This window comes from Oncorhynchus clarkii, chromosome 2 (genome assembly GCF_045791955.1).
Source record: "Oncorhynchus clarkii lewisi isolate Uvic-CL-2024 chromosome 2, UVic_Ocla_1.0, whole genome shotgun sequence".
Lineage (NCBI taxonomy): Eukaryota > Metazoa > Chordata > Actinopteri > Salmoniformes > Salmonidae > Oncorhynchus > Oncorhynchus clarkii.
In genome coordinates this window covers 50,910,223-50,935,692 of record NC_092148.1, presented here as the reverse complement: position 1 = coordinate 50,935,692, position 25,470 = coordinate 50,910,223, and the positions used below count along the sequence as shown (strand labels likewise).

General features: G+C 42.6%; 1 protein-coding gene across 2 annotated transcripts in view; it reads right to left on the bottom strand.

Moving 5' to 3' along the window:
• The window catches only part of LOC139369398 (ATP-binding cassette sub-family C member 8-like), a 142,514-nt gene that overhangs the window by 40,601 nt on the left and 76,443 nt on the right, over positions 1–25,470 (bottom strand). For both annotated transcript variants that reach the window (XM_071108684.1, XM_071108678.1), the window contains exons 18-20: positions 13,354–13,410; positions 6,641–6,682; positions 6,240–6,338 (exon numbers count right to left, since the gene is read on the bottom strand). In XM_071108684.1, the coding sequence (XP_070964785.1) occupies positions 6,240–6,338; positions 6,641–6,682; positions 13,354–13,410 (198 nt within the window). The remainder of the gene's footprint in view (positions 1–6,239; positions 6,339–6,640; positions 6,683–13,353; positions 13,411–25,470) is intronic.

Genomic DNA, 25,470 nt, shown 5'->3' with positions numbered 1-25,470 from the left:
GAGACCAACAAGAGACTAGACAAACAACAGACCAACAAGAGACCAGACAACAGGCCAGACAAACAGACCAACAAGAGACCAGACAAACAACAGACCAACAAGAGACCAGACAAACAACAGACCAGACAAGAGACCAGACAAACAACAGACCAGACAAGAAACCAGACAAACAACAGACCAGACAAGAAACCAGACAAACAACAGACCAACAAGAGACCAACAAGAGACCAAACAAACAGACCAACAAGAGACCAGACAAGAGACCAGACAAACAACAGACCAGACAAGAGACCAGACAAGAGACCAGACCAACAAGAGACCAGACCAACAAGAGACCAGACCAACAAGAGACCAGACAAACAACAGATCAGACAAGAGACCAGACAAACAAGAGACCAACAAGAGACCAGACAAACAAGAGACCAGACAAGACACCAGACAAACAAGAGACCAGACAAGAGACCAGACAAGAGACCAGACAAACAACAGACCAGACAAACAACAGACCAACAAGAGACCAGACAAGAGACCAGACAAACAGACCAGACAAGAGACCAGACAAACAGACCAGACAAACAAGATGGAACAAGAGACCAGACAAACAGACCAACAAGAGACCAGACAAACAACAGACAAATAACAGACCAACAAGAGACCAGACAAACAACAGACAAACAGAACAGATCAGAGACCAGACAAACAACAGACCAGACAAGAGACCAGACAAACAACAGACCAACAAGAGACCAGATTAGAGACCAGACAAGAGACCAGACAAACAACAGACCAACAAGAGACCAGACAAGAGACCAGACAAACAACAGACCAACAAGAGACCAGACCTGAAGACCACCCCAGAACCCAAACCCTGATGCCAGAAAACACAACCTATCCCTCTGAGAAACCGTCCCCCCCCCTTGACCCCCCTACCATACCCCCTACTGCCCCTGACTCCTCCCCCTGCTCCTTAGCTACCCAGATCCACCCCTTTAGTCCTCCCTGCCCCTGATCCCACACAGCAGCAAACCAGCCAGCCTCAGTCCAGACCCCCCGGCCCCTCCAATCCGCCTTCACCTCTCCCAGCATCCCCTATTCCATCACCAAGTCAGTACAGAGGGCCACCAGGAAGTCAGTGGGGAGGCACACCAAGACCTGTGAACAGCCAAGATCCACCCAACAACACAAACAACCTGCTAGAGGCCCTCATCCAAATCTAAAACAAAATGATCATTTGAGTTGCCTCTTCGTTAATTCTCCTGCCCCCACATTTTTTTTTTAATGTGAATAAGTAGATTTTCATCCCGGTCTTATATTCTAAGACTTGATTGGGGTTGGGCCGGCCCGGGTTTAGCGCAACATTGTAACCTACTGTATGTGTGAGACCAACGGGTGGCCGTGGCTGTGTGAGAAGTGCGTCTGTATCTCTCACATAACTAGAATGAGATTCACTTTCTATGAACTCTCTCCTTCTCTGCTCTGATAGACATGAACCTGCAACTTTCATCTCTCCAGCGTTCCACTTCAATATTTATTTCCTTATAGAATTATTGCCACGCAAAGAGTTCTGGAGGAACTGCAGCACCCCTGATAAATTGAAATAAATTTGCCAAAGTTATAGAATTACTGCTCTGTTGAGAAATAAATGAAATCATTCAGAATAGCCTACTACACCATGTGAAGGCCTATAATTTAGCCACAGAGAATCGATAGCTTCTTGTGGACTGTAGCCCAATAACAAGGAATAGCCTACAGTAGGGAACGCGTGGCAAATCTGTCAGTGAACAAACAGCATGCAGACAAAACAGGCCTTACGCAATATTTCAAATAGAAATCGAGGGAAATACAGGTTGGAAAGCAAATGGCTCCTGCTGAAAAGAGAAGACTGTAGGCTACCAACATACTTCCAAAGTAAAACAAGAGAGAGATAATCTTTTGGCACGAGCACACGCCATTGGGTGAAACAGTGAAACTGGAAAGCATTTTTAGGACTAGAACTTCCTCATATTTTAGCCTACAATATGTGTCGACACACCTAGGCCTAGGCTATTGCTGGATTCAAGACAAGGTCGTTTTTTACCGATCTCAGTTTGTCAGTGTCAACGTAGCCTGCCATTTCGATCACTTGGGCTGTATTAAAAAATATTCTGCCAAAGTCTCCAGTCATGTAAAATAACGTAGAATTGCATGAAATGCGTTTATAATAAGGCCATATCTTCCCCAGACCCTAGGCTACTAAAATGTTTCCCAATGTGTGCAACTTCTGTAAGTGCCTCTACTCTACTGCTAAATGCCACTACGCAAATGTGATGGTATGCATGCAATGCTTTATTATAAAGGTGATTTTTTTTTCTTCTCTCTCATAAGTTCCGGTACCTCAGAACTCCCCCACCGGTACCTCCTGAGTAATAAATAAAGCACTGAGCAGCGTGTAGGCGTATATGTAATCATGTAATCATAACATTGCAGGTCATGTTTCTCCTTTTCTGACATTGGTCTGACATGGTTTATTTCGGCTACGCAACAAATATTAGGCTACCATTCATCCATCACTCATTCAATTGCTCAGCATGCTCGAAAAGTAAATAGACTAGTACCCCATTTAAAATATTTGACAGTATGGGTAGGCTACAGTATTGCTGTGCAATAGGAGCGCCACGCCAGCCTATTTCATCTCTGAGCCCATACCAAGGCAGGAGATATAATAATAATATTTTTTTATATTTTATATAGTGCTTTCATTACCAAGAGAATCTGAAGGACGCGGCCAGTGTTTGGCACATGTGGAGGCATACATTTTTTGGTTTGTAAAAAGTCACGGCAAATGATGAAAACATTCTGCCCACACCTCTACAGAAATCTGATCAAATTTGCCATTGCACTTTCGTTCAGAAACTGTCCTGGCCCAGTTCCAACACCCAGTTCCAGCAAATAAGGGTGTTTATATGGTACGGCTCTGATTTATCAACGAAAACATGTGTATAACTTGAGTGCAACAGCTTGATAAATCCCAATCATTTGTTGCGCACGCAAATCCCAGAATCTCCATGTACGCCAAAACGTAGTATGACATTTACACATGGTTGATAATTGAGGCCCCAGAGGAGCACTGAGACTACAGAGAGAACTATCCCACCGGGTTTGGAGAGACAGAGAAACAAGGAAGAGAGAGAGAGAGCGAATGAGAGAGATTAAAACTGCTCAACTATTGTTCTCGGAGACAGAGAGAAAGGGAGGAAAAAAGAGAGGGGGAGGAAAGAGAGTCAGAGAGAGGGAGAGAGAGCGATAGCAGAGAGGGAAACAATGGAGAGAGAGAGAGAGAAAAGTGTGAGTAGGTAAACACTACTCCTTTATGCTTCTTCACAGCAACCGAGATAACTCAGGGTTCCATTTAATTATATTTCCTGCAGCTAGGCCATTAGGCCCAGAGAGAGGAGATAGGACCACAAACACACAGGCTACCTGCTCGTCTGGGAAAGCATTTGTCATAAGGATTTTTTTTAAACGTGTGTATCACCATACCCATCCAGTGGCAGGGGAAAACAGCATATGGTGTTGTGTCACGGGTGGGGGTGGGAGATTGGGTGGGAGGGCAGAAACAGTTAGCAATGACAAAAGAGACAAACAGAGATTTATAATGGCCTGAATCAGACGTCAACTAACCCTTAAGCCTGGGGGGGGGTCCCTCACATGGTACAGTATTTCGCTTTTGTTCAAATGTTTTACAAGCAGTGTACAGTGCATTCGAAAAGTATTCAGACTACTTGACTTTTACCCCCATTTTGTTACGTTACAGCCGTATTTTAAAATCAGTCTTAAGAGTTTATAGTGTCAGAGCAAAAACCAAGCCCTGAGGTCGAAGGAATTGTCCCTAAAGATCATAGATAGGGTTGTTGTCATAAGTCTCCTGTGACGATCTGAAGGATCAGGTTACAGTGGGTCCGCTCTACAGCGTGCCCTCTCTCGTAGAGGGGCAGAGAGGGAAGTGTTATGGTCGGTCATAAAATACGCTGCCCCTATGCTCTGTAGTGTTCGAGATTAGAATGTAAACTGTGGAACACAGAGAGACACTTGGACATCAAACGTTTGAATAATTAAACAATATTTATATTTTTGAGAAGGTGGGAGTGGTCCGTGGACACTTAAGGGACAGTCATGACGAGTGTGTTTCATTTGGTGATCTCATGAAGGACAGGAAACACACATAACTGTGTCTCTTAAAGTGTACATTTCTCAGCTGTCCGGTTTACATCTAAATATTGTGAAACGTATGTGATTAAACATGAAACTATTCGTGAAAAGATGTAATGTGATGTTAATCTTCTAAATGAGAAAATATGGGTTTTCATATAAAGGTAACCAAATCAGTGGCCATGCCCACGTGAACATAGACATTACAGTCGGCGTCATGGACCGCCCCTTTTCTCAGAAGTGTATAAAACCCACTCCTGATGAAATTTACAGTAGACCAGAAAACACGGAGCTGACGCTACATGTTGAAATTGTTAAGAACTACAACTCTCTAAGTCACGGAGACAGACCATACAGCTGGAAATGACGTAGGTCTAGTACGTGTATACCGGCAACTGCGGAAGCATCTATTCTATGCAACAACCATCTGTACGCCTGACTTATCCATTACAACAGACACTATCCGGGAACTGCAGAGAAAGCGACAACTACGAAAGACATTGTGGCTTCTAGGGATGTTAACCAGAGACTCTCTGATGAACTGACTCTCCAGCAGACGGACCGGCGATTCCAACAGAGAAGACAACGACATACGGGCGTAAATATATACATTGCAATTATTCTCGAATGAGCGGCTGTTCATGTGCAAAAGATTAGCATTTCAACTAATATAATTATCAACTGTGTGTAGTGAATCCATTTTGTCTCTCCTGCTCTTTTCCTGTCCCCACCCCTTTCCATTGTCTACCAAGCCATCATACCGGTTTACTTATCAATGCATTGTGTTAGTAACCAATATCTACTGTTTGTTCGTTATGTATTTCTGTGATTATTTAGTTAGTAAATAAATAATTAAGACAATTTGTATATAGCTGATTCATCATTTAGGCTAGGGTTCATGCAGATATCCAATGTTCAGTAATGAGAATGTTCAGTAATGAGAACTGACGAGGTAATAATGATACATTAATAGAAGAAGAATCGCTAAGATATGAAAATATCTGAAGAGTCGATTCGGGAAGTAGAGACTATAAACATTTTCCCGTGGTGCCCAGACTTCCTAGTTAATTAAAGTTGACACGATTAGTTTAATCACGTAATAATATTTACACAGAGAATTGATTTGATAAAATAAGTCTTCACATTTAATGATAGTCACAGACAAGACAATTGTATCGAGGTAGAGATCTGGGAAATGGTACCGAAACATTTCTGCAGCATTGAAGGTCTCCAAGAACACAGCGGCCTCCATCATTTTTAAATGGAAGAAGTTTGGAACCACCAAGACTCTTCCTAGAGTTGGCCAATGGTCACTCTGATAGAGCATCACATCTGGAGGAAACCAGGCACAATCCCTACGGTGAAGCATGGTGGTGTCAGTTTCATGCTGTGGGGATGTTTTTCAGCAGCAGGGACTGGGAGACTAGTCAGGATCGAAGGAAAGATGAAGTACAGAGAGATCCTTGATGAAAACCTGCTCCAGAGCGCTCAGGACCTCAGACTGGGGAGAAGGTTCACCTTCCAACAGGACAATGACCCTATGCACACAGCCAAGACCACACAGGAGAGGCTTCGGGACAAGTCTCCGAAGGTCCTTGAGTGGCCCAGCCAGAGCCCGGACTTGAACCCAATCGAACATCTCTGGAGAGACCTGAAAATAGTTGTGTAGCGACGCTCCCCATTCAACATGACAGAGCTTGAGAGGATCTTCAGAGAAGAATTGGAGAAACTCCCCAAATACAGGTGTGCCAAGCTTGTAGCTTCATACCCAAGAAGACTAGAGGCTGCAATTGCTGCCAAAGGTGCTTCAACAAACTACTGAGTAAAGGGTCTGAATACTTATGTAAATTTAATATTTATGTTTTTTAATAAATTAGCAAAAATTTCTAAAAAACTGTTTTTGCTTTGTTATTATGGGGTATTGTGTATAGATTGATGAGGGGGGGGGGGACAATTTAATACATTTTTTAATAAGGCTGTAACGTAACAAAATGTGGAAAAGGTAAAGGGGTCTAAATACTTTCCAAATGCACTGTATAATCAAGTCTCACCTGGGTTTGATCATGGGCATCTCAAAGGTTATGTTCTCCACCAGCGTCGCGTTGAGCAGCCAGGGCTTCTGGGAAGCATAAGCCACAGAGCCTCTCTTCCTGCCAAGATAAACAGTGTCAAGATCATCCAACATCTCACAACTTCCTGTCTTTCTCAATGACGCACAAAGATAAACACACTTCATGGCAGACTAGGTTCAAATGTAAAATGGTTTTGGATTGCTTTCTGTGTTGTTCAATTACAATGGAAACCAGGGTATTATCTTGTTTTTTTTGTAATACAGGCAGTTACTGTATTGACTAGATACTGTGTGTGTTTTTCTATTGTGGATAACAGTGTATAAGAGTAAATACAGCATCTCCATAGCGACCATCTGGTGCGAGGCGTCATGTGTGCTTACTGGATATCCCCATCACCAGCTGCATCCTTGTCTGATGTGGGGCTGCAATGGTACACACATAGACACACCATTAGCACCAGTAATGTACAGTGCCTTGCGAAAGTATTCGGCCCCCTTGAACTTTGCGACCTTTTGCCACATTTCAGGCTTCAAACATAAAGATATAAAACTGTATTTTTTTGTGAAGAATCAACAACAAGTGGGACACAATCATGAAGTGGAACAACATTTATTGGATATTTCAAACTTTTTTAACAAATCAAAAACTGAAAAATTGGGCGTGCAAAATTATTCAGCCCCTTTACTTTCAGTGCAGCAAACTCTCTCCAGAAGTTCAGTGAGGATCTCTGAATGATCCAATGTTGACCTAAATGACTAATGATGATAAATACAATCCACCTGTGTGTAATCAAGTCTCCGTATAAATGCACCTGCACTGTGATAGTCTCAGAGGTCCGTTAAAAGCGCAGAGAGCATCATGGAGAACAAGCAACACACCAGGCAGGTCCGAGATACTGTTGTGAAGAAGTTTAAAGCCGGATTTGGATACAAAAAGATTTCCCAAGCTTTAAACATCCCAAGGAGCACTGTGCAAGCGATAATATTGAAATGGAAGGAGTATCAGACCACTGCAAATCTACCAAGACCTGGCCGTCCCTCTAAACTTTCAGCTCATACAAGGAGAAGACTGATCAGAGATGCAGCCAAGAGGCCCATGATCACTCTGGATGAACTGCAGAGATCTACAGCTGAGGTGGGAGACTCTGTCCATAGGACAACAATCAGTCGTATATTGCACAAATCTGGCCTCTATGGAAGAGTGGCAAGAAGAAAGCCATTTCTTAAAGATATCCATAAAAAGTGTCGTTTAAAGTTTGCCACAAGCCACCTGGGAGACACACCAAACATGTGGAAGAAGGTGCTCTGGTCAGATGAAACCAAAATTGAACTTTTTGGCAACAATGCAAAACGTTATGTTTGGCGTAAAAGCAACACAGCTCATCACCCTGAACACACCATCCCCACTGTCAAACATGGTGGTGGCAGCATCATGGTTTGGGCCTGCTTTTCTTCAGCAGGGACAGGGAAGATGGTTAAAATTGATGGGAAGATGGATGGAGCCAAATACAGGACCATTCTGGAAGAAAACCTGATGGAGTCTGCTAAAGACCTGAGACTGGGACGGAGATTTGTCTTCCAACAAGACAATGATCCAAAACATAAAGCAAAATCTACAATGGAATGGTTCAAAAATAAACATATCCAGGTGTTAGAATGGCCAAGTCAAAGTCCAGACCTGAATCCAATCGAGAATCTGTGGAAAGAACTGAAAACTGCTGTTCACAAATGCTCTCCATCCAACCTCACTGAGCTCGAGCTGTTTTGCAAGGAGGAATGTCTCTCGATGTGCAAAACTGATAGAGACATACCCCAAGCGACTTACAGCTGTAATCGCAGCAAAAGGTGGCGCTACAAAGTATTAACTTAAGGGGGCTGAATAATTTTGCACGCCCAATTTTTCAGTTTTTGATTTGTTAAAAAAGTTTGAAATATCCAATAAATGTCGTTCCACTTCATGATTGTGTCCCACTTGTTGTTGATTCTTCACAAAAAAATACAGTTTTATATCTTTATGTTTGAAGCCTGAAATGTGGCAAAAGGTCGCAAAGTTCAAGGGGGCCGAATACTTTCGCAAGGCACTGTATACAGTCGGCAACACAAACCAAAACAAGGCGATCGTTGCCCTATATGTGCATGTCTATCATTAGATCTTAGTGTGTCTATAAACAAAACAAACTATTACTTCCTGTAATTTGAAGATTCTGACTCACTCTGAATATAGAAGACAGAGTTTTTGCAAAAAGCCACATACGTCATGGCTGGATTTAATGTGGTTGTATTTAGTCTGTTATTGCGTGTCTTTTCTTGGTGTAGTTATAATTGGTGTGACATATTAGTGAGATAAATACAAGATAGATGAAAGGGATGGACACAGACACACTCTCTGAGTTCCCCTGTGGTCTGCCAGGGGTGACAGGAGCTCAGCTGCCTATCCTTGGCTGCTACTTGAGGGAGAAGGGGAGCGGGAAGAGTGAAAGGGATGATGAGAGGGAGAACTAGAATATTTTTGAAAGGAAAGGAAAGAGAGTTGGTTGATAAGCGTCCCAGGGTCTATCTAATGATCCTGATCACCACAGACAGACAGGGCCAGTTGAGAGGCATGTCCCAGACAGGATGTCACAAGGCTGTGCTCCAGTGATTAAACAGCGGATTAGATGAAGTGGAAACCAAGGGGGGAATTCTAACATCCACTTAAAGGTCCCAAACAGTAAATCTTGATTCCCATGTAAAATAGCCTTTTGAGTGACCAAAACATCACCCATATAATTTTTTTCCAGATAAAAATGCTTAGAATTGAAGAAAATTGTCCTTTTTCTTTCATGTCTAACTATCAGCAAGGCTTAAAAGAAAGGCTGAGAGGGCGGAGAGCTAATAGACTGAGTGGGCGGGGAGTTCACATTGACTGACAGTTCATTGACACAACTACGTCAAGAAACTCGGATGCAGCGCTGCATTGAAATAACCTCAAGCACATTTGCAGATACATAAAGAAGGACCAAAGTCAAATTGAGCATTTTACTTAAGTGGAAGTTAGGATTCACACCTAAAGTTGGGAGTAATAACTCAGACACACCGGTAGGAATGTCAAACAGAGTGGCCGGCAGTCAATTTCTTTTGTGTTCACACGGAAAAGGCCTTGAAGTGCTCAGCCACTCAGCCTTGTTAAAATACTCCAAACCAGAAGGTGGCAGTAGCTTTGTTTGGCAATGCATGTCTGTGTGTGTTACTTAGTTCATGGTCTAGATTCCAGCTAGCTGCGCTATTGTTGCTATTTTGTAGAAAGCTCTTGTTGATACTAGCCAGATTGCCACAGCTAGATAACTCCTAGCAAGATGACAAATAAATAATTGAATTCACTCTCCATTACCCTATACTGCCAGTGTCCCTTGCTAAATGTTTAGCTAGCTAGAATTTACGGTAGCTAGCACAACATATCTAGCTAGCTATCTATCTATGGACATTGAACTAACTGGGCAGCTATAATGTAAATACTAGCTACAGTGGTTAGCTATCTTGAAGGAAGTATTTAGTGTTTTGTACATTGCATCTGTGCACTTAGCTAGCTACCATAGCTACCCATAGCCTACATTGCATATGAAATGTGGCTGGCTCATGATATTTAACTGTGGATGTACGGACAAAATGCCCTCTTAGTTCCTTTTTGTTGTCATGTTGGTGGTTCGTGCTCTCCGATTGGCTCAAAGTCAAGTTGTTGGCCACTGACGAGCTTCACAATTCTACAAGTAGAAACAGCAGGATCGATGCTACCAGGTCGACACGCAGTAGGTACAGCTTTTGTTCTAGCAAGAGAAGGAATGGCCTCCCACTGTTATAAGTACCTATCGGCAGTCTATCGGCAGTAAGATTATCGGTGCGTTTCACGTTTAAGGTGTAGCAGCGAGGGAACTTGTGTCTAATAACACTAAGTGAAGCAGACTTCTGCTGAGGTCTTAGGTGGGACACTCGGCTCAGATGGTGTAGTCTACAGTCAACAGTGTTGACCAGGGGTCGGCAACAGCCGTTTCATTTAGGAAATCTGTTCCTAAGTATTCCCACAAATAAAAAAAGAGAAATGATGTGATCATTTCTCAACATAATCAAGGTATGAAATGATTGTTCTCTATTTTGGGGCTCAGTTGTGGTCAATTAGCGGTGTACAAATTATTATAATTATGTCGCGGCCCCCAGTCCCCCAGCACCGAAAAAAATCAGCCCGCTGCTGAATCTAGTTGCCTTCCCATGGTGTAGACTGAATCATTATTCAACATTATGAAAATATATATGAATGATGCATGAGCTGTAAAATGACTATGGCCAAAAACATGTCATTCAAACACACAATGATAATAAATGACACAACTTCACCTATTGATTAAGTCTCCCAGTCACTGCACAACAAAGTAAATACAAGAAGTCTCAGAAATGGTGTTAGCGTATGGCTGTATACTGTAGAGCAGTATGCTTCAAAATGAAGAAGTATAAGAAACAGTATCCCCTGGGATACGCACTGATTTGTGTCTTGAACTACTATTCGCTACTGTCCTCACAGCCTCAGGTGGACACCAATTCTATTTATATGGCACTACCTCATACACGTCCCCCTCAAATATCCTCTCTCTCACTTTCTTACAGGGCACTAACAGTACTCTGGGATGCAACAGAGAAGCCACAGGTCAGCAGCTATAACCTTGGCGGTCTGTCTGGGAGAAAAACATGTCTTTATCCCTCTATTCCATTACCCTGATAGCCCCGGCCTGCTGAGGGATTACTACTGTTTCCAGGATTCTGTCAGCAGGTGCACACACACCTGTGGTATTCCTCGTATAAAAAAAAAATAAAATGTCTCTCTGCATTGTCGGGAAGGGCCTGCATCTACGCAGTTCACTGTCAGTTTACACCTGTTTTTTACGATGCATGTGACCAATGCAATTCGATTTGATTTGACACACATACAGACAAACAGGCTTGCATGCACATACAGTGCCTTGCGAAAGTATTCGGCCCCCTTGAACTTTGCGACCTTTTGCCACATTTCAGGCTTCAAACATAAAGATATAAAACTGTATTTTTTTGTGAAGAATCAACAACAAGTGGGACACAATCATGAAGTGGAACGACATTTATTGGATATTTCAAACTTTTTTAACAAATCAAAAACTGAAAAATTGGGCGTGCAAAATTATTCAGCCCCTTTACTTTCAGTGCAGCAAACTCTCTCCAGAAGTTCAGTGAGGATCTCTGAATGATCCAATGTTGACCTAAATGACTAATGATGATAAATACAATCCACCTGTGTGTAATCAAGTCTCCGTATAAATGCACCTGCACTGTGATAGTCTCAGAGGTCCGTCAAAAGCGCAGAGAGCATCATGAAGAACAAGGAACACACCAGGCAGGTCCGAGATACTGTTGTGAAGAAGTTTAAAGCCGGATTTGGATACAAAAATATTTCCCAAGCTTTAAACATCCCAAGGAGCATTGTGCAAGCGATAATATTGAAATGGAAGGAGTATCAGACCACTGCAAATCTACCAAGACCTGGCCGTCCCTCTAAACCTTCAGCTCATACAAGGAGAAGACTGATCAGAGATGCAGCCAAGAGGCCCATGATCACTCTGGATGAACTGCAGAGATCTACAGCTGAGGTGGGAGACTCTGTCCATAGGACAACAATCAGTCGTATATTGCACAAATCTGGCCTTTATGGAAGAGTGGCAAGAAGAAAGCCATTTCTTAAAGATATCCATAAAAAGTGTTGTTTAAAGTTTGCCACAAGCCACCTGGGAGACACACCAAACATGTGGAAGAAGGTGCTCTGGTCAGATGAAACCAAAATGGAACTTTTTGGCAACAATGCAAAACGTTATGTTTGGCATAAAAGCAACACAGTTGAACACACCATCCCCACTGTCAAACATGGTGGTGGCAGCATCATGGTTTGGGCCTGCTTTTCTTCAGCAGGGACAGGGAAGATGGTTAAAATTGATGGGAAGATGGATAGAGCCAAATACAGGACCATTCTGGAAGAAAACCTGATGGAGTCTGCAAAAGACCTAAGACTGGGACGGAGATTTGTCTTCCAACAAGACAATGATCCAAAACATAAAGCAAAATCTACAATGGAATGGTTCAAAAATAAACATATCCAGGTGTTAGAATGGCCAAGTCAAAGTCCAGACCTGAATCCAATCGAGAATCTGTGGAAAGAACTGAAAACTGCTGTTCACAAATGCTCTCCATCCAACCTCACTGAGCTCGAGCTGTTTTGCAAGGAGGAATGGGAAAAAATTTCAGTCTCTCGATGTGCAAAACTGATAGAGACATACCCCAAGTGACTTACAGCTGTAATCGCAGCAAAAGGTGGCGCTACAAAGTATTAACTTAAGGGGGCTGAATAATTTTGCACGCCCAATTTTTCAGTTTTTGATTTGTTAAAAAAGTTTGAAATATCCAATAAAAGTCGTTCCACTTCATGATTGTGTCCCACTTGTTGTTGATTCTTCACAAAAAAATACAGTTTTATATCTTTATGTTTGAAGCTTGAAATGTGGCAAAAGGTCGCAAAGTTCAAGTGGGCCGAATACTTTCGCAAGGCACTGTAAGTACCACAAAAGCCACAAAAGCCACACACACAAACACTCACCGTAGCATAGTACAAAGCTTCATGTTTTATTACGGAAAGTAGCGGAGCAGGACAGAGAAAGGGATTACCCAAAGACAACAGCCGTGTGTGTCTCTTTGTTGTTGTTGTGTGTGTGTGTGTGCGCGCGCATGCACGATTGTCTGTGTGTGTGTGTGTGTGTGTGTGTATTGCTCCCTGTTTGGATCATGCTGTGAGTGACATCATTGACAGATGGAAAGTTGAGCTGTGTTGACAGTGATGTAGAGCATATTAAATTGTGCCCTGCTATGTGTGTGAGAAAGATTGTTGCCGGAGACATAAACGCACAGATCCGTATGTCCTACCAAGACGTCCTCTGTATCTCTACTGTCAATGTGCCTCTTACATCAGTGACCCCTGTTCATAGTGTGTTGACCTGGAGTATCCTAGAGCTATAGAAATGTTCTTACAAGCCAATACATGTACATACCTCTCGTCTCCTTCAGACACATACCTCTCATCACCTTCAGAGTCCAGGTTGGGAAAACTGCAGAGAAAAGAAAAAGAGTTGAGAAAACAGAGGTCACGTCAATGTAAAAAGGTAGAATATTATTTAGGGCAATATTTCTTAAACTATGAAACACTCATGTAGTTACAGTAGTACTAAACGCCCTTTAAACAAATGTATCATCTTAATATTTGACCCAAACTCTGTTGCCACTAGTACTCCCTTTCACTGTGGCAGCTGTTTGGGTACTCCAGTAGGCACTGCTGTTGTATTTTTAGCCTTGACTAGTTGACATGTTTCCCAGAGTTCCTGGGTCTGTGTTTCTGATGGAGTGAGTTTACAGACAGAAAGGTGAGAGCTGCAGATGTAGGATGAGATTACCCACCCTCAATTCCTAACCTTAACCATTAGGAGGATAGGAAAACATCTGACTCTAGGCCAGTTTCTTGGGGCATATTTTACATACACTGTGTTTTCACACCACCAAGCATGTAAAATGGCCACGGCTCGAGGAGACATGACCTGGGAACACAGCTGTCAACAAACATTCCGGAAGACTGATATTTAAGAATCTGACGATGTGCCACACACACTCACGCACACACACAGTCTAATAAAGTAAAAAAAGAAAAAAGAAGTGAGTTTGTGTGTTGAGAAGGTGTTAGGCCTGTGGAGGAAAAAGGTCTTTGTGACTGCAGGACAAATAACACACGGCAGAACAACTTTCACGTTAGGCCAACTAATACTGTACTGAAAGTAACTCCAGCTGTAGCATTCACACACTACGGTATGTCAGTCAATGTTAAAAACTTGCTTAGACTAAAGAAAACTGCAGAAGAAAGGGTTTGATTTTTTTTTAAAGTCTCAAAATCCACAGAGTTTTCAACAGTTTGACAGAAAAAAGACCCAGTCACTGGAGAGGCTAACGATGTCCCAGCTATCAGAGTGAGAGCTAATGTGCCATGTAAGAGGCTCTAATTATCCTGTCCTATTGTGCTTCCCTCACAATCCGGGATCACCAAACTCTTAAGAGCTGATGACAACCAGCTTTCATCTCTTACGGAGACTCCTTCATCGTTAAGGATAATTATACTCTTCATGTCAAGAACTGCAGATAAAAGATTTTTAAAACCACAATCCTGAGGCCAAACGTATTTAAGTGACCATTGAACAGCAGGCAATATTCCAGATGGATTGTGATGTCATTCTGCAAGCGCATCAGTACGTATAGAGAACATTGATCCTAATGGGAAATATTATTATCACCCAGCCAGGGCGTACAGCACCTAATCACAACTAAAAGATCAAAGGAACAAATACTTAGCTAGGAAGAACCTAATGTCTTTCCTGGTGACCACTCCTGATAATAGTGAAAACGAGACAATGATAATGAATCTTGGCGTGAGGAGACGCCACTTTCTCAGCCCAAATGAAAGTCTCTTTCGCCCGGCTCTTTAACTCACACAAACACCCAGAAACCCGGGAGGAAAACAAACCTCTACCCATTTCGCCAATGCCGCAGGCTTGACAACTAATCTAAGATCAAATCAAATCAAATCAAATCAAATTTTATTTGTCACATACACATGGTTAGCAGATGTTAATGCGAGTGTAGCGAAATGCTTGTGCTTCTAGTTCCGACAATGCAGTAATAACAAGTAATCTAACTAACAATTCCAAAACTACTGTCTTGTACACAGTGTAAGGGGATAAAGAATATGTACATAAGGATATATGAATGAGTGATGGTACAGAGCAGCATAGGCAAGATACAGTAGATGGTATCGGGTACAGTATGTACAAATGAGATGAGTATGTAAACAAAGTGGCATAGTATAGTATAAAGTGGCTAGTGATACATGTATTACATAAGGATACCGTCGATGATATAGAGTACAGTATATACGTATGCGTATGAGATGAATAATGTAGGGTAAGTAACATTTATATAAGGTAGCATTGTTTAAAGTGGCTAGTGATATATTTACATCATTTCCCATCAATTCCCATTATTAAAGTGGCTGGAGTTGAGTCAGTGTCAGTGTGTTGGCAGCAGCCACTCAGTGTTAGTGGTGGCTGTTTAACAGTCTGATGGCCTTGAGATAGAAGCTGTTTTTCAGTCTCTCGGTCCCAGCTTTGATGCACCTGTACTGACCTCGCCTTCTGGATGATAGCGGGGTGAACAGGCAGTGGCTCGGGTGGTTGATGTCCTTGATGATCTTTATGGCCTTCCTGTGACATCGGGTGGTGTAGGTGTCCTGGAGGGCAGGTAGTTTGCCCCCGGTGATGCGTTGTGCAGACCTCACTACCCTCTGGAGAGCCTTACGGTTGAGGGCGGTGCAGTTGCCATACCAGGCGGTGATACAGCCCGCCAGGATGCTCTCGATTGTGCATCTGTAGTGAGTGCTTTTGGTGACAAGCCGAATTTCTTCAGCCTCCTGAGGTTGAAGAGGCGCTGCTGCGCCTTCTTCACGATGCTGTCTGTGTGAGTGGACCAATTCAGTTTGTCTGTGATGTGTATGCCGAGGAACTTAAAACTTGCTACCCTCTCCACTACTGTTCCATCGATGTGGATAGGGGGGTGTTCCCTCTGCTGTTTCCTGAAGTCCACAATCATCTCCTTAGTTTTGTTGACGTTGAGTGTGAGGTTGTTTTCCTGACACCACACTCCGAGGGCCCTCACCTCCTCCCTGTAGGCCGTCTCATCGTTGTTGGTAATCAAGCCTACCACTGTTGTGTCGTCCGCAAACTTGATGATTGAGTTGGAGGCGTGCGTGGCCACGCAGTCGTGGGTGAACAGGGAGTACAGGAGAGGGCTCAGAACGCAACCTTGTGGGGTTAGACATATCTGATGAAAAACTGGACATGTACTGAACAACAGTCAATATCAACCAGTTACACCATTTTAGTCAACTTTTCTATTATATTCTGAGAACCCAGAACTCATCTTGCGAACTGTTACGAGCAATTACTAGAAGTCATCATCCCAACCTCTCTGAGTATGTGCGGTGTCCCTACTTGGAACACGAGGGGACCCCTCTACGGGGGTTCACGGGGATTACTACACAGGGGTGAGGGTAAGGTCGAGGGGGAGGGGATGTGGCATGGCGTAAAGTCAGTGATGACAGTAGGGAGAAGTGCTGCCAGGTCAAACCAAACAAACACACTACTGACAGAGTCCTTGTTGGAGACTAATCCACGCATTATCATAAACACCCCTTTGTTGGTGCCAGTTAAAGGAAACAACTGTCAAAACAATTAATTGGAGATAACATAGGAGGTGTCGTAAGATCACAACGACAGAGTCTTAGCTACTGTTTTGATTTAAATGGGTGTAATGGATGGGACCATACTCGCAAACTTTTGCTTACACAGAGGATTAGATCTGGGGTCTAAAAGGGCTAGCTGCTAGCTTTTCTCATAGGCCAACCTGGCACAATTAGCCACTATGCTGAGTACAACCAGCTGGGCACATAATTATATCTGATAAAAAAAAATAAGAATCAACCTATCGGAGACATCACACTGTAGAGCCACCATCCAATCGCATTTGTTAAACAGATCAACTTGGTTACCAGTTGGAGGTTCTAAAACCTCAAGGTTTAATTTGTTACCCTTGACTTGGTCTAAAAAGTGGTGTGCTAATATATTGGCACCGTTTCACATACAACCATGTGATTTTACGAATAAATATTTATATTCGTAACTAAAGTGTAAAAAAAGTTGATAGTGGTCTTGTCAAATAGCTGTATTGTATAACAGTTACTATCACTGACTGGTGGTGCAGTCCACTAAGGCATTTAGGCCGAAGTTTGAGGGCTATGACGGCAGTGAGTTTGAAGCCTTCTTGCCTCAAGGTTTTAAAAAAAAGAAGGAAAAAAAAGAAGAAAATAAAACTTTACTGCTGGGCCAATGGCACCTTGTCCTTAAGTTTTAAATTCAATTCAATTACATTTTTAAACACCTGAAACAGCTTTTTCCTGCAATCTAGAGCCATAATCAGTATGCTTAATTCTATGACAAAAATCTGTATATCTTTCTGCATATCTAAGCATATCTTTTGAGCTGTCTGTATCATCCTGACTGGTGGTTCTTTGTTTGTTATATAATAATGTGCAAAAATAATGAAGGAAATGTTTGTATGCAGTGTACAAACATGACATGATGAACATGAATGACATTTACTCTCACGGGTGGCCAAAATATCAATCTGAAGAGGCCTCCTGAAAATGTGTTTAACAAAGGTTATGCTGTGCTATCGCAAATTACGGTGACTTTGATGATGACAACAATGATAATGCTGATTAAAAACATTACACATGATGATAATGATGACGATGATGACGACAAGGATGATGATGATGACCATGCTGGAAAACAACATCCCACAAAAAGATCTGACCCAACAGTTCAAAGTCAAACTGTCCACAGGAAGCTCAGGACATTAGCCAACCCCTGATCCCCACCACAGTAACGTTCCACTCTAAACATCACATTAAATCCTTTATGAGGGCTCAGCCTAAATAGCCTTTGTCTAACTCTGTTTATATGATAAGTGTGTGGGATGGCGCCAGCCGCCAGGGTGTAGGATGGGCTCCAGTATCTGAGGACGTGCCAGCTTGTCCCTGGCATGAGGACCAGAGAGGGTGTGTTTGGCTGGCAGGGGGACAATCTAACATGGTATCTGATCTTTATGAAGAGACAGAGAGTAGTCTGACCATGGACAGGTGGCCAGTCACAAAGCCAAAGCCTAAGTACAAACTCAATGTAGATACTTACACATTAACACCAAGGCTCAAGACCTTATTATTTAATTCAATTTCTCCCCTGTGCCATCTCTCTCTGGCCCACTTAGAACTCTATGTCATCCCCTTAATTCTCCCCCTTAGTCTCCCTCCTTCCCTGCCTACAGTGTGGCTTTTTTAATCTTTCCTTAGATGGGAGGATCTGAGCAGAGACGGGCATTATTTCGGTTAAATGTATTTTAAATTTCGTACTTCAATTACTTTTGAGTATTTGACATTTGCATTTCACCAGCCTGAACTACAATCCAATGCATTTTGGAACAAGATACTTTCGAGACCTCTAATTTGTATTTTCATTCTTTATAGCGGTTCATTTTGTGGCTCCCTTTCATCCTGCATTGGTATCAGAAGTCTGATGGCACTATAGTGTGATAAGAGTGACTGCTAAAGGACCAAAATGTACAGTTAAGGTTGGAGTCATTAAAACGTGTTTTTCAACCACTCCACAAATGTCTTGTTAACAAACTATAGTTTTGGCAAATCGGTTAGGACATCTACTTTGTGCATGACACAAGTCATTTTTCCAACAATTGTTTACAGACAGATTATTTCACTATATCACAATTCCAGTGGGTCAGATGTTTACATACACTAAGTTGACTGTGCCTTTAAACAAGCTTGGAAAAATTCCAGAAAATTATGCCATGGCTTTAGAAGCTTCTGATAGGCTAATTGACATAATTTGAGTCAATTAGAGGTGTTCCTGTGGATGTATTTCAAGGCCTACCTTCAAACTCAGTGCCTCTTTGCTTGACATCATGGGAAAATCTAAAGAAATCAGCCAAGACCTCAGAAAATACATTGTAGACCTCAGCAAGTCTGGTTCATCCTTGGGACAAATTTCCAAACACCTGAAGGTACCACGTTCAACTGTACAAACAATAGTACGCAGGTATAAACACCATGGGACCACGCAGCCGTCATACCGCTCAGGAAGGAGACGCGTTTTGTCTCTTAGAGATGAACATACTTTTGTGCGAAAAGTGCAAATCAATCCCAGAACAACAGCAAAGGACCTTGTGAAGATGCTGGAGGAAACAGGTACAAAAATATCTATATAAGTACAATAAAACGAGTCCTATATCGACATAACCTGAAAGACCGCTCAGCAAGGAAGAAGCCACTGCTCCAAAACCGCCATAAAAAAGCCAGACTACGGTTTGCAAATGCACATGGGGACAAAGATCTTACTTTTTGGAGAAATGTCCTCTGGTCTGATGAAACAAAAATGTAACTGTTTGGCCATAATGACCATTGTTATGTTTGGAGGTAAAAGGGGGAGGCTTGCAAGCAAAAGAACACCATCCCAACCGTGAAGCACGGGGGTGGCAGCATCATGTTGTGGGAGTGCATTGCTGCAGGAGGGACTGGTGCACAAAAAAGATGGCATCATGAGGCAGGGAAATTAGGTGGATATATTGAAGCAACATCTCAAGACATCAGTCAGGAAGTTAAAGCTGGGTTGCAAATGACCCCAAGAATACTTCCAAAGTTGTGGCAAAATGGCTTACGGTCACAAAGCCCTGACCTCAATCCCATAGAACATTTCTGGGCAGAACTGAAAAAGCATGTGTGAGCAAGGAGGCCTACAAACCTGACTCAGTTACACCAGTTCTGTCTGGAGGAATGGGCCAAAATTCACCCAACTTATTGTGGGAAGCTTGTGGAAGGCTACCCGAAATGTTTGACCCAAATTAAACAATTTAAAGGCAATGCTACCAAATACTAATTGAGTGTATGTAAACTTCTGACCCACTGGGAATGTGATGAAAGAAATAAAAGCTGAAATAAATCATTGTCCCTACTATTATTCTGACATTTCATATTCTTAAAATAAAGTGGTGATCCTAACTGACCTAAGACAGGGAATTTTTACTAGGATTAAATGTCAGGAATTGTGAAAAACTGAGTTTAAATGTATTTGGCTGTGTACGTAAACTTCCGACTTCAAATGTAAATGTAAAAATTAACACTTGCAAAGCACGCTGGGTATTTTTACTAATGAGCTCCGCCCCTGAAACAAGGCCAATAATAATATCCAGTGTGAGTGGCAGACATTTTTATCTAGAGCAACTAAAGGTCACACAATATAACAGAATAGATTAACCGGAATGACATTTACTCTCACAATGGCCAAAAATAACTATCTGAAAGCCTCGCCCCTACTAGGCCACACCTACAGTCTTCTGATCTGACCCGGTGGATTATCGCCCCATAACCAAGAATCAACAACCCAACTTAAAACAGCAATGGGCTGTTTGTGACCCAACTGGCTGGATCAAATACCAAATGTGTGTTCTGTCCAATAATTGGGTTGTTTTTAACCCAGCTTTTTTTTGAGTGCAGTGCATTCAACTAAGGTAGATAAACAACCACATATTACAGTCATAGCAAGTCAAAAAAATGTGTTACCGTTACTGAAGATGGCGCTGACAGATAGGGCAGCTCTGCTCCTAGGTCCTAAGCAACTGTCATGACGGGACTCTCATTAACGTGATGACTGTTATTTATTGAATAATTACTAACTATGTTTAATTGTTACTGTATTCAATTAATCATGTAACAATTAACTCATTGGTGATTTGGGGCACCACGGGATAAGTTGTTTACCGAGTTACCGTCGTCTCCTGAATTAACTCAAGAATATATATATATATATATATATATATATATATATATATAAGTCACTAATTCCTAATTTCCTCATATCAGTCTCATTCTGAACGTCGCAGACTTCGTGAATCTGCACAAACCCGAGTCTTTCTAATCATTCTGTACCACACAAATTGATTTACTAACAAACCAAAACACAGGATACACACACACGGTAGAGATTATTTATTATAAACTTAATACGGGGACAACAGGTCCCTAGCGGACTAACACAATATGACACTTGTTACACAAGATGGAGAGTTAGCGAGAGAGAGAAAGAGAAGCAACACATGGATACATTTGGGAACTACGCTCACAGTAGCCCTAATACCTTGCCCCGAACTGCCGCTCTTTTTTGTAAGAAGTAATGCATGTATTTACGTGTTGACGGTCTTTATCGGGTATCTCTGTTGGGCCCAGGCCTTCGTGGAAAGGGCTCCGCTTTGTGATAAGGGTTTGATTGGGTCTTCTTCTTCGGATGGCCTTCTCCTTCGTTCTCAGGTGTAAGTCTCTGATTGTCCACAAGAGGTCACAATGTCCTTCTTAGTTGTCTGTTTACTTGCACTCGTTCTGGAAGAGTGGTCTTCTGAGGGCGGCTAATCAGCCTTGTCGATGAACCCCAGAGTGGTGATGAGAGCATTGTAGGCGGCGATGATTTGAAGAGAATAACCGGATGGTCCTACGTAAAAATGCATTGTTCCTTATCCTCTTGATACTACCCATCCCGGATCCGGGAGCGTAATCATCGACTGATACTAATTAGCATAACGCAACGGACATAAATATTACTAGAAAATATTCCTATTCATGAAAATCACAAGTGAAATATATTGAAACACAGCTTAGCCTTTTGTTAATCACCCTGTCATCTCAGATTTTCAAAATATGCTTTTCAGCCAAAGCAAGACAAGCATTTGTGTAAGTTTATCGATAGCCTAGCATAGCATTATGTCCAGCTAGCAGCAGGTAACTTGGTCACGAAAATCAGAAAAGCAATCAAATTAAATAATTTACCTTTGATGAGCTTCGGATGTTTTCACTCACGAGACTCCCAGTTAGATAGCAAATGTTCCTTTTTCCAAAAATATTATTTTTGTAGGCAAAATAGCTCCGTTTGTTCTTCACGTTTGGCTAAGAAATCAACCGGAAATTGCGGTCACGAAATTATCAAATTGGCGCCATAATATTGACAGAAACATGGCAAACGTTGTTTATAATCAATCCTCAGGGTGTTTTTCAAATATCTATTCGATAATATATCCACCGGGACAATTGGTTTTTCAGTAGGAGCGAAAGGAAAAACGGCTACCTGTATTTTACGCGAGAATCACTCCGAGAGCCATCAGGTGACCACACCGCTTACGGGTATTCTTCAACATAAATGCGTAAAACTATGTCACAATGCTGTAGACACCTTGGGGAATACGTAGAAAAAGTAATCTGGTTGATAGCCCATTCACTACTCAATATGGACGCATCGGAACGCAGAGCTTTCAAAACATGAGTCACTTCCGGATTGGATTTTTCTCAGGCTTGCAATATCAGTTCTGTTATACTCACAGACAATAGTTTTACAGTTTTGGAAACTTTAGAGTGTTTTCTATCCTAAGCTGTCAATTATTTGCATATTCTAGCATCTTGTCCTGACAAAATATCCCGTTTACTTTGGGAATGTGTTATTTTACCAAAAATGAAAATACTGCCCCCTAGTCACAACAGGTTTTAAGGGATTGTATGTAAGCACCTGTTGTCTTCGGCGCATGTCACAAATAAAATTTGATGACACATCTTTGCAGTATTTCTTTTTTTTATGTCTTACATTATTATCCCAGGACATTTTTTGTGTCATTACATACAGACGGAAATAACTTTTGGATATCAGAGCGGCAGTAACTCACAAGCCTTACAGCTGGGAATACGACTTTCCCGCATGGGATCCTTTCTACCCCCTAGGGCAATTGAACTGATTCCAGAGGATGATCCAAAACACCACCGGAGGAGAAGAGGTATTCGGAGTGGACTTCTAATCCAACTCAGGAGACGCGCACACCATCCAACGCTTCTGAGTACATTACTCCCTAATGTTCAGTCTCTGGATAATAACGTTGACGAGCTCAGGGCGAGAATCTCCTTCCAGAGAGACATCAGGGATTGTAACATACTCTGTTTCACAGAAACATGTCTCTCTCGGGATATACCCAGCTAGGTTCTCAGTATATCGCGCAGACAGGAATAAAGAACTCTCTGGGAAGAAGAAAGGTGTGATTGTGATAACATACAAACTCAAGTCCTTTTCTTCACCCAACCTAGAATACCTCACAATGAAATGCCGACCGTATTACCTCCCAATAGAATTCTCTTTGGTTAAAGACACAGAAATTTATATTCCCCCTCAAGCCAATCCCACGATGGCCCTCAAAGAACTTCACTGGACTTTATGCAAACTGGATATCCACATATCCTGAGGCACCATTTATTGTAGCTGGGGATTTTAACAAAGCAAATTTGAGGAAAATGCTACCCAAGTTCTATCAACACATTGATGTAGTACCCACGCTACTAAAACACTCGACCACTGCTACTCCAACTTCCAGGAAGCCTGCAAGGCCCTCACCCACCACCCTTCGGCAAATCTGATCACGACTCCGTTTTGATCCTCCCTTCCCATGGGCAGAAACTCAAACAGGAAGTATCCGTGCTAAGGACTATGCAATTGGAATCCACGCTTCAAGATTGTTTTGATCACGCAGACTGGGATATGTTCCCGGGTAGCCTTCGAGAATAACATCTGATGAATACACGGATACGATGACTGAGTTTATAAAGAAGCATATAGGAGATGTTGTATCCACTGTGACTATTGAAATCTACCCTAACCAAAAACCGTGGATAAAAGGCAGAGTTCGTGCAAAACTGAAAGCACAAACATTTAACCATGGCAAGGTGGACTGGGAATATAGCAGAAATACAAACAGCGTAGGTATTCCCTCCGTAAGGCAATCAAACTGGCAAAATGTCAGTATAGAGACAAAGTGGAGTCACAATTCAACGGCTCAGACACAAGAGGTATGTGGCATGGTCTACAGACAATCACGAGCAACAAAGGGGAAACCAGTCACGTCGCGGACACAGACGTCTTGCTTCCGGACAAGCTAAAAACTTTCTTCGCCCACTTTGAGGATAACAGTGCCACCGACGCGGCCCGCTACCAAGGACTGTGGGCTCTCCTTCTCTGTGGCCGACGTGAGTAAGATATTAAAACGTGTTAATCCTCGCAAGGCTGCCGACCCAGACGGCATCCCTATCCGCATCCTCAGAGCACGAGCAGACCAGCTGGCTGGATTGTTTACGGGCATATTTAATCTCTTCCTATCCCAGTCTGCTGTTCCAACATGCTTCAAGATATCCACCATTGTTCCTGTACCCAAGAAAGCAAAGGTAACTGAACTAAATGACTATCGCCCCGTAGCACTCACTTCTGTCATCATGGAGTGCTTTGAGAGGCTAGATATGGATCATATCACCTCTACCTTACGTGACACCCTAGACCCACTTCAATTTGCTTACCGCCCCAATAGATCCACAGACGATGCAATAGACGATGCAGTCGCCATCGCACTGCCTTATCCCATCTGGACAAGAGGAATACCTATGTAAGAATGCTGTTCATTGACTATAGCTCAGCATTCAACATCATAGTACCCTCAAAGCTCCTCAATAAGCTTGGGGCCCTGGGGCTGAACCCAACCCTGTGCAACTGGGTCCTGGACTTCCTGACGGGTCGCCCTCAGGTAGGTGAAGGTAGGAAACAACACCTCCACTTCGCTGATCCTCAACACAGGGGCCCCACAAGGGTGCGTGCTCAGCCCCCTCCTGTACTCCCTGTTCACCCATGAATGCGTGACCACGCACGCCTCCAACTCAATCATCAAGTTTGTAGATGACACAACAGTAGTAGGCCTGATTACCAACAATGACGAGACAGCCCACAGAGAGGAGTTGAGGGCCCTGGGAGTGTGGTGCCAGGAAAATAACCTCTCACTCAATGTCGACAAAACAAAGGAGCTGATCGTGAACTTCTCGAAAAACAGCAGAGGGAGCATGCCTATATCCATATCGACTGGACCGCAGTGGAGCAGGTGGAAAGTTTCAACTTCCTCGGCATACACATCACTGACGATCTGAAAGGGTGGTGCGGTCTGCCAACACATTACTGGGGGGGGTGCCCTCCAGGACACCTATAGCACCCAATGTCACAGGACAATAATCACCCGAGCCACTGGCTGTTCACCCCGCTATCATCCAGAAGGCAAGGTCAGTACAGGTGCATCAGGTGCATGGGACCGAGAGACTGAAAAACAGCTTCTTTCTCAAGGCCATCAGACTGTAAATAGCCATCACTAGGTGGCTTCCACCCAGTTACGTAACCTTGCACCTTATAGGCTGCTGCCCTATATACATAGCCTTGAAATCACTGCCCACTTTAATAATGGAACACTAGTCACTTTAATAATGTTTACATATTTTTGCTTTACTCATCTCATATGTACAGTATATACTGTATTCTATTCTACTGTATTTTAGTCTATGCCACTCCAACATTGCTCATCCTAATATTGATATATTCCTTAATTCCATT